The sequence below is a fragment of the Chenopodium quinoa genome, unplaced genomic scaffold, assembly GCF_001683475.1.
Source record: "Chenopodium quinoa cultivar QQ74 unplaced genomic scaffold, ASM168347v1, whole genome shotgun sequence".
NCBI classification, from domain to species: Eukaryota; Viridiplantae; Streptophyta; class Magnoliopsida; order Caryophyllales; family Amaranthaceae; genus Chenopodium; species Chenopodium quinoa.
This window is the reverse complement of record NW_018744041.1, coordinates 2,345,106-2,354,653: the sequence shown is the minus strand read 5'-3', so window position 1 is coordinate 2,354,653 and position 9,548 is coordinate 2,345,106. Positions and strand designations below refer to the sequence as shown.

The 9,548-nt window shown below is 31.4% G+C and overlaps 1 protein-coding gene across 1 annotated transcript; it reads right to left on the bottom strand.

Annotated features, from left to right (window-relative positions):
* Positions 1 to 919: 919 nt before the first annotated feature.
* LOC110690543 (4-coumarate--CoA ligase-like 1) lies at positions 920 to 4,257 on the bottom strand. The gene is made up of 6 exons (XM_021867402.1): positions 3,461 to 4,257; positions 2,205 to 2,795; positions 1,882 to 2,083; positions 1,637 to 1,782; positions 1,417 to 1,484; positions 920 to 1,320 (listed from the first exon to the last, which is right to left on the bottom strand). The coding sequence occupies exons 1-6, from the start codon at positions 3,887 to 3,889 to the stop codon at positions 1,089 to 1,091; spliced, it is 1,668 nt and encodes a 555-aa protein (XP_021723094.1). The 5' UTR covers positions 3,890 to 4,257; the 3' UTR covers positions 920 to 1,088.
* Positions 4,258 to 9,548: the final 5,291 nt, after the last annotated feature.

Below are 9,548 nucleotides of genomic sequence, written 5' to 3'. Positions count from 1 at the left end.
AGATAACGTTAATGATTCCCTTCAATAATGCAACCTAGAATAGCTTTAAGAAATTCTTTATTATTATTATTTTAGATGTCATATGGTTATTTATTAATGATGATATTCTTCTTCCTAGAATAGCTTTAAGAAATTCTACAAATTTAAATATTTATTGGTTTTTTTTACAAAAATAAATAAATTATAAGTCCTCCTAAAGGACACTAGTTTTTATTGATTAAAGTCATACGACATCTAAAATTAACAATTAACGACAAAGAAGATAGGTTTCGCAAAATCAAACAAAAATTAACTGGGGAATGACTAAGAATCTAAATGTAAAAATACAATACTCCGTATAAAATTTCGTCTCATAAATATTTATCGGTTATATATCAACTTTGCTCATTAAAAATGATGTTCAATCAAACGTGTGTGGCTGTAAATAGGAGACGGTCGAGAGTTAGGGTTTTGTTTGGTTCACCTCATTTTTGCTTTTCTAATTTGATCAGATGTGATCTAGTCTGATTTGATTTGATTCGGTCTAATCTGATCTGAACTTATTTTTTTCTAAAATAAGTTGAACTAAACAAGGCCCTAAACTCCCAATTGATGCTGATCATGATGATTAGGTTAGTCCTTAATCACGTGGACATAGTTCTAAGTACATCTTTCTTTTCTTCTTTGGGATAATAATGTCAACAACTTAGCAATTGAGGTACATGATCCAACTGGATTCCTCCCTTTTCGCTTCCTTGATATTGTTTATTCATTAATTAATCAACTAATTAAATAAATTTATTGATTATGTTTAATTAAGATGCCTCTTCCTAGTGTTGAAAGGTTGAGATTCATTCCCTAAATTGGAAATTGATCCCCCTATAAGCCATCATTTGTCAATTGGCTTTCTAATAGAAAAAATTGACTTACTCAAAAGAGATAGATTCCGTTTAATTACCCATGAAATTATCATTTTAAGTAAGTGAAACAAATTTTAGATAAATCTTTGTAGTAAACATCTATAATAACACAAACATGTAAATTCTTTGTCGCCAATTTTCATTAGCACGTGTACAATTTAGTACAACTAACGATACTTTTATCTAAGCTTATTTGGTGTTAGCCTTGATCTTTTCGGCGATTTTGTCCTTGAGGATCCTTCTCATGATTTTCCCAGATGGAGATTTTGGGATTGTTTCCATAAAATGAACTGATCTCACTCTTTTATAACTTGCAACATTTGATGCAACATATTTCATTATGTCCTCTTCACTTTCTTTGGCATTTCGATTGATTACTACACAAGCAGCTGGAACCTCCCCTGCATCTTCATCTGGCACCCTGCATTCAAATTCGACAAGATTTTAAAACGCTTACAAACAATAGTCCTAATCGTGTTAAGAAACCTCACGTATCACAACAACAACAAATACGTACGGAATCACAGCTGCATCTTCAATTGAAGGGTGAGAGAGAAGGATAGCCTCCAATTCAGCCGGAGCAACCTACAAAACCAATATTACTCGTATATTGTAACATAATATGGTTGCGCATATTATTGTAACATATTATTGTAACACGTTACTTAATGCACCTTATACTATAACTGTACGTACATTTAATTCGTTATGTTAAGGCAAGTTTAATTAAAACTTACTTGGAAGCCTTTGACTTTAATTAATTCTTTGATACGGTCAACTATAAAGATATCTCCATCGTCATCTATGTATCCAATATCTCCGGTATGAAGCCAACCATCTTTATCCACAGTTTGTTGAGTTGCCTCGTCGTTCTTGTAATAACCTTGTTACATTATATTTAATTTTCCTAAGTACTATATAGTATTGATCAATATTAATTAACATACCTTGTTACAAGCTAAGTAATTATGTACATATATACCTTGCATAACACATTGGCTCCTAGCACAAATCTCACCGGGTGTGTTCTTAGGGAGTGATCGGCCTGTCTCAGGATCGACGAATTTAACCTCAATATTCGGTAGGATGAACCCTACTGAGTTCCTCTTAGCAATGCCACCATGTTCTTGACTTGGTTCAGCATGAGTTAGAGTTATACAACTATGTTCCGTCAGTCCATATGCCTAGCAAGTTCAAACATATAGACCAATTAATATATGAATCCTGCACTGCTTCAACCGTCAGCTTAAAATTTTGGTTGACTTGATTCTTTAACAGTGATAAGTTTGAGCTTAAAAAGCGTACCTCTTGTACTTGTACACCAGGAAATTTCTTCTCAAATGCATTGAGAATTTCGGGTGCTAGAGGAGCAGCAGCAGTCATGATAGCTTTAAGCTTAATCTTAGTGAGATCGAATTCATCAACAATAGGATTTTTAACCAAGGCCAATATAATGGGTGGTACAATAGGTGCAAAATTAACCTCATAAGTTATCAAAGCATGTAAAAATGTACGAAGCTCATACCGCCCCATAACAACTACCTTACCCTTATTTCTAAGGGTAGCACAACATATTCCTGTGATACCATATATGTGAAAGAAGGGCATTAGACCAAGGATGGTAACTTTGCCTATTGCTTCTTTAGGCAAACTAAAGAGGGTAGAGCAAAGGTTAGCGACGATGTTACGATGAGTTAACATAACTCCCTTAGACATTCCTGTTGTTCCTGATGAAAATGGGAGTGCACAAAGATCAGTTTCTTGAATTGGCTCGGAGAAGTGGTTCATGTTCGTCTTATCGGCTGCTTGGAGGAGTTCTTCCCAGTAGATTGCTCCTGAATTTCCTCCAATTCTTTCTTCTCCTAGGATGATTTTTGGTAGGCTCAATTCCTTAACCTGTTATGCATTTTTAGTACTTGTTAATGTTAGTACATTATACATTTATGTACTCAAAATCAAAACATGGCCTAAAATGAGCATGTTGAGTTGTATGTATACTAGCTTGCTTAATTGCTTTGAACTAGTTATGTTGAGTTAGTTCAATTGCGAAATCAACTCTTTTTTCTTTTAAATGCAATACTATGACCTTTAAATTTTATTGTATGTTACAAGAAAAAAAAATGATAACGGATTGGGCTAACCCAGCCATAACCCACTATTTGGGCCTACAAACACAATTGAGCTAGACTAGGTTAGTCAAAATTGCATTATTAAATATGGTTTGCATACTTGACCCTTATATATAGCCGGCCTGATTATTCGGTCTGCTAATAGACAGACCGAATTAGGCCGGGCTTACAGGTAATAATTCCATAAAAAGTTGGTGTTCGCCATGGTACTTTAAAGAAACCATCTAATTTCTGTTATGCAATGTCATATTATTTTATATTTTCTGACTCATCTTAGTCTAATTATTAACTGCCTCATATTTTATAGCATGCCTAATTGAGTATTAACCTTTTAGCCAATTTTTTTTTTAACCTTATACTGTAATTCAAAAGAAGTACTTATGATAGTTATGTATCAATTAATGCAAGTATAATACTTTAGGTAACACTAACCTTTTCATATATGGTACCATTGGTAACAATAAGCTTAGCATCAGCGGTCTCAACTTGCTTGCTAATCTCCGAGACGTGTGCTGCCGGATTTGCACCGGAAAAAACACCACCAGCAGCCATAATACCTAAAGCAACAATAGCATATTCTGCCATATTTGGAAGGACAACAATAACAACGTGCCCTTTCCTTAGGCCAAGTGACCTTAAGGCCCTAGCAAACCTTTTTGTGTCTCTTGTTACTTGACCATAAGTATACTCCTTACCCGTCATTGCATCAACAAATGCCACATGATCGGAGTATAACTCCGCGTCTTGGAGCACAAAATCCGGTAAGCTAATGTTTTTTGGAACCGGAACTGGCTTGAACTTACTTCGGAAAATTATCTCTTCTTCCTCTAAGGGGACTTGGTTTAACAATTGTGTTCCCATATTTTTTTTGTTAGTGTTTTAATTGCTTGATTTTTGAGAGGAGGAAAATGGGATTTAAAGGGAAGAATTTTAGCTAGTAGAAATTAATGGGTAGTAATTAGATTGAAAAGATGATATGCATGGTATGAATGAATTATTTAGCTAACAACTATATTGGCAAGTATGGTATTGTTGAGTCACATTCTTTTTTCTATACTTGGTTTTGGGTTAAGTTTAACTTTCAACCTTACCTCAAGTACAAACTTCCTTCAATTGAATGAATAATTGTACTTGTATTCTATTAAAAAATAAAAAATAAAAACTATGAATAATAGCTTGGACTTGTTATATGATTTGGGCCTTTTATAAATTGGTTGTAATGTTTTGTATTGTAGATCCATATGGATCAAGGTGCTTCAAAATAAATTTGGAACTTAAAATTTGTTTACTTCCAATGTCTCATAATAGATGTCACACTTCGAGAATAATAAAAGAAAAGTAAACATCATTTACACTGACGCGGAAATCATATGAAGTATTACCTCTGTTTCCACAATTTTTTAAAATTGGAGATCTAGGGTGTTAGACTGGAGTAATATGTAGCAAAAATAAGTAAATGAAAAACAAAAAAAATCCTTTCCTGTAGAGTAAAGCGGGTAAAAGTGTAATAATTTATAGCAAAAACAAAGACGAATGAACAAAGGTGAAAAACATAAAGAACATTATGAATCGGCAGTAGAACTATATTTTTGGTAGTTTAAACTTTTAAGTTGGTAAGGTTCATTAGTTGGGCCTATTTTTTTTGTTAATGATCTTATGAAGTGGGCTTAATGTGTAAATTGGACACATGTCCAAAGCCCACTACACTCACTATAAGATTACCGTACAGAAGTACAGTTGCTGAAAAATGAGGTGAACTAATGTAAACACATTTTTTTCAGTAGTTTACCAAAAAAGATGTGTTGATCACTCTTTTCTTTTGACAGGGTCTTGATCATTCATAATCTATATGCTTTTTTGACCAAATAATTGTACGTAATTATGCCACCCACTTAAATTAGCCATTATGTCTAGTCTTTGATGCCTCTTGAGTCTTCAATGCTTTCTTTTCAGTTAGATCCTTGAATTGTCTTACAAATTTTGATCTTCGTTAACTTTTCTATAGGATCTTGACCAAACTTAATCGCATTCTCACTAATGAGATCACAATAGAGGTGTGAATGTGTGATACTATGTGGATTGAATGATTGATCATTCTCCCTTAATACTCGTAATACATATATCCTTAAGTACATAGATTTTTATATTTTGATGACTTTACACCGGAGTTTAAAATTTTGAGATGCACTATGGAGCGTCATTGTATTTTGAGATTCTTAGATTTTGACAGTTTTTACCTTGTTTTTTAACTTAACATGTTTGTGGGTCATGTTTCAAGCCAAGCTTGTGTGGCTTGAGCCTGGTCAGGCCTAGCCCAATAGTTAAATGATGTACAATGCCAAAATTCCAATTAGTCTAAGGTGCACCCTTGTGCACCTTAAATAGGTGTAACAACGTAGCCCAAAAGCCTAATTACACACAACTCAATTAAAAAAAAGCCCTAAAACTAAAAAACACGAAAATTGCAATACACCCATCCACACCTAATAAATGTAACGTCATTTCCAAACTCAAAAATCTTCTTCTATATGATTTTCTCTCTCCTCTTTTCCACTTTCTCTCTCCTCTATTTCATTCTTTCACTAAAAAACTGCAAAAACTTCAATGGACATTAGGAAAGAGATGCAAAATCAAAAGGATCCTCCCCAAAAAAGCAATTTTATGTAAATTTTACTTAATTTTGTTTGAATTTATATGATTATCACTTAATTTTGTTTGAATATTGTTCGAAATTTATTACTGGAATTGTCAAAAAAATTAGTGAAATCAAACGGATATTTTATGTTCACATTTCGAAATGCATATGTTTATATTTTGAATTCTTATGTTCATATTTTGAATCCGTTTTTAAACTTTCTGAAATGCTTATATTCACTTTCTAAATTCTTATGTTCATATTTTTTTATGTATATGTTCACCTTTTGAAATGCTTAATTATGTTCATACGCATTCAAAAATGAACCAATACATATGTTCATATTTTGAATTCATATGTTCATATTTTTAATACTTATGAATTATGATGCATATGTTTCATAATCATATTATTTTTATTTCTTCAATTTTGAATGTTCATAATAAAATGCCTTATATTCATAATAATATTTTATATGTTCATAATGTAAATATTCAAAGTAAATATTTGTTGTTCTCATTAAGTCTGTTTATGCATATTTTCTCTCTCTTAAATGCATATGATCATATTTTTTACGCATATGTTCACCTTTTAAATGGTTATATTCACTTTAAGGAAACCAATGCTTACGTTCATATTTTGAATTGTTATGTTTACTTTCTTAAATGCATATGTTCATATGTTTTATGCTTATGTGTCACTTTCTGAAAAGCTAATGTTCACATTTGAGGGAACCTATGCATATGTTCATATTTTGCATGATTATGTTCATTGATAAAAAAATGCAGAAAATCAAATGAAATTCATACACAAATGAAATTGATCAAAGCTAAAAAAAAAAAAAAAAAAAAAAAAAAAAAACAATTCATATGAATTCAAAAAATCAAATAAACAACCAATTCCATATTGTAAGTAACATATTCAATCATTAAATCGAAAAAATGAGAAAAATAGAAGAGAAAAAAAAATAAAGGAAAAAGGAATTAAAGAAGGAAGGAGAAAAAATAGAGTATAATTTGTAAATTCAAAGATTCATATATACCTTAATCAATCAAAATTAAGGCACAAAATTGAAATTCACACAAAAATTCATACTTAATAACTACTTTCATGTTGTAAGAAACAAATTCAATAAAAAAAGTGTAAAAAAGGGGGAAAATAAATAAAAAAAAAACAGAGGAGAGAGAAAATAAAAAAATGAAGGAGAAAAATAAAGGGAAGAAACCTAATGTTCACTTTCTGAAAAGCTAATGTTCATATGGTGTTGTTTTTACACTTATTTCTAGGTGCATGAGTGTGCACCTAAGAATATGTGCCAAAATTCAACAAAGGAACTTGAGAACATGCCATTATTTCCCAGTTTCCCACCCTAATGTCTTGACATGCTAGGCTCAATTTTGTTTGTTTGTTTGTTTATTTGCTTGTGTGTGTGTGTTTCGTGTTTTACTTTTAAAAAATTGTAACTCAAATCTTACATGTAAAATTATGTGTTTTTTTATACTTACCCAGTGCCCGTATCATGTTGTGTCTTTTCAATATATAACAACCTTAACAGGTCATACCGGCAAATGCCATCTTTAGTTGTAACTCTTGTAAGTTGCAACAATCCATAAAACAACACAATACATAGCTTGAAGCAATTTTATAAAATTCGATAAAGTTGGTCATGGACTGCCCGGTTTAAAAATAGCCAAAACTAGCATGAGTCCTACGCAAGCTCAACACATGAAACACAACATACATAAGAAGCACACCAATGGGCCATGGGCTAAGAATGAACATAAATTTCAAGCTTTAGTACTAGCATAATTTGATGAGCCAACCCTTTTTTTTTTAACTTTTTTTTTTATCGGTTTATAACATGTGGGTCAGGTCGTGCATGAAGCTTTGTGTATGATAAATTGACACAAACTCTTTACATGGTGACACTTTTCTCAACTCATCTGGCATGATTTCACTTGAAGATTGACAAGACACACTATTATTATTACAGACTTACGGCCCATCCATGTCCAACTCTAATTTTCGAGCTCGGAAAAAAGGCGGTCGAGAAGAGGGTATGTAAAAAAAAAAAAGAGGAGTTGAGGGGAGGCGGGAGTTGTGGATGATTTGTAGCAGAAACTTTTGGTATTAACCATCATATTATAGATTACTTAAAAGACTAAAACAGTGGTAATTTGGGGGTTAGTAAACTAATAAACTGATTGTGATTGATAAAGAAGCTAAAGATAAATCAAGGCACACGTAAAAGAAGGGGAACAATCATGATGCTGATCATAATGAGCAATTATACTTACCCACTCCACCCAATTTTCTCTCCTCCAAAACATTCATGTTATCATTACATTTACATAATACTAACTTGCTACTTCATTATTTATTTTTTATTTATTTTTTGGGTTTTTCTCAATTAATTTCTTGTAATCATTAACATAATAACCTTACCATCTTTATTACCTCCACTTATCTATTTTCCATCATCATTAGCATGACTTTCTTTTGTCACGAATAATCATCAATTTTTTTTTCTTTTATTCACATGTAACGCATTTGTACTTATTTTCCATTGTATGTGATCAATTATAAATTCCAATAATAGATTTATTAACTATATATTTTTCAATTAGTAATTGTAGTAGTTTATAAACTTAAATAGTTACACATGGAAAAAAATTTAACAAGGCTCTATAATTATTTTAATTTTAATTTTTTTTATAATACTTTTAGTGAGTTCAATCAAAATTAATAGATGAAAGTAGTTATAAAAACGAAGATAAATCTATAAACTAATTATAATCAAATTTCCATGCATCGAACACCTTAGGTTATCAAAAGAGTGTCGTCTATTATGTATATGTTCTTCAATAGCGTGTTGAACGCTTATAAATAGTTTCGCCTCATTGGGCTTGATCTCTTAACTTCACAAGTGTAGGCAACATTATAAACTTTCACTTCTTTCGAACTCTTATCTATATACAGTACAATACTTTTTAATGATACTAAATTAATAAATAAAAAGTCAAACTTAAGTACATAGAGAAGTTTGGTTTGCTTTTGCTATTGTAAAAAAAAAAAAAAAAAAAAAAAAAAAGGTTTGGTTAGTATAAGTTAGTTAATAATTTAAATCTTTATTAATTTGCCTTTTACACATATACCCGATCTGTTTAACGCACCTCTGTAACTATATTAAGTTATAAGGGTGTCTTTTAAAAGATCTCATAAATTATAAGTATTACACATGTAGTGTAATGAGTAGACAAGTGAGACAAATTATAGTAGATGAGATGGATTAAAGATTATGTATAAATCTTACTTTTATTAGAATATAAATATTGAAACTTTTAAAATGCAACCAACTTACAAATCACCTAACATTTTAGGGTAGAGGGTTTATTAAATAACTTTATTGAAAGAGGTAATTAATAATGTATACACAAATCGTACAAGGAACATATATACTAGAATAATGTTGTGCATAAAGGTGATGGCTTGAAGGAACAATCACTAACCGCAATGTGAATTATGTGACGAGGGAGAGGGGTGGCGGTTGTGGCATCATTTGGGTTTGGCTCATTTTTCTCATTTAGGTATTTTTCGTACACTTTTTTGGTGGAAGTTTAGGTTGGAATTACTGTATATTATAAGACTATATTACTATATACAAATTTAAAGAGTTTAATTTTTTTTGGTTAATATAATGGAAGGTGACAATATGTACATCTATTACTCTTTTTTTTTCTTTGTTGACATCCCTTCCCTCTCTTACCAACCCTTGTCCTCGTGTAACCAAGCAAGCGATGTCAATATGACACAAGGAGGATGCCACGCGACGACATTTTTATGGAGGTATTATGTTTCACTAGGATTGTTCAAGTTCAATTCATA

Excerpts from the sequence above, each read along its gene's own strand:
- LOC110690543 (XM_021867402.1), bottom strand. The coding sequence starts at position 3,889 with ATGGGAACACAATTGTTAAACCAAGTCCCCTTAGAGGAAGAAGAGATA. Across the intron at positions 2,084-2,204 it reads CTGGTGTACAAGTACAAGAG|GCATATGGACTGACGGAACA; the intron begins GTACGCTTTTTA and ends TGAACTTGCTAG. Across the intron at positions 1,321-1,416 it reads GAAGATGCAGCTGTGATTCC|GGTGCCAGATGAAGATGCAG; the intron begins GTACGTATTTGT and ends ATTTGAATGCAG.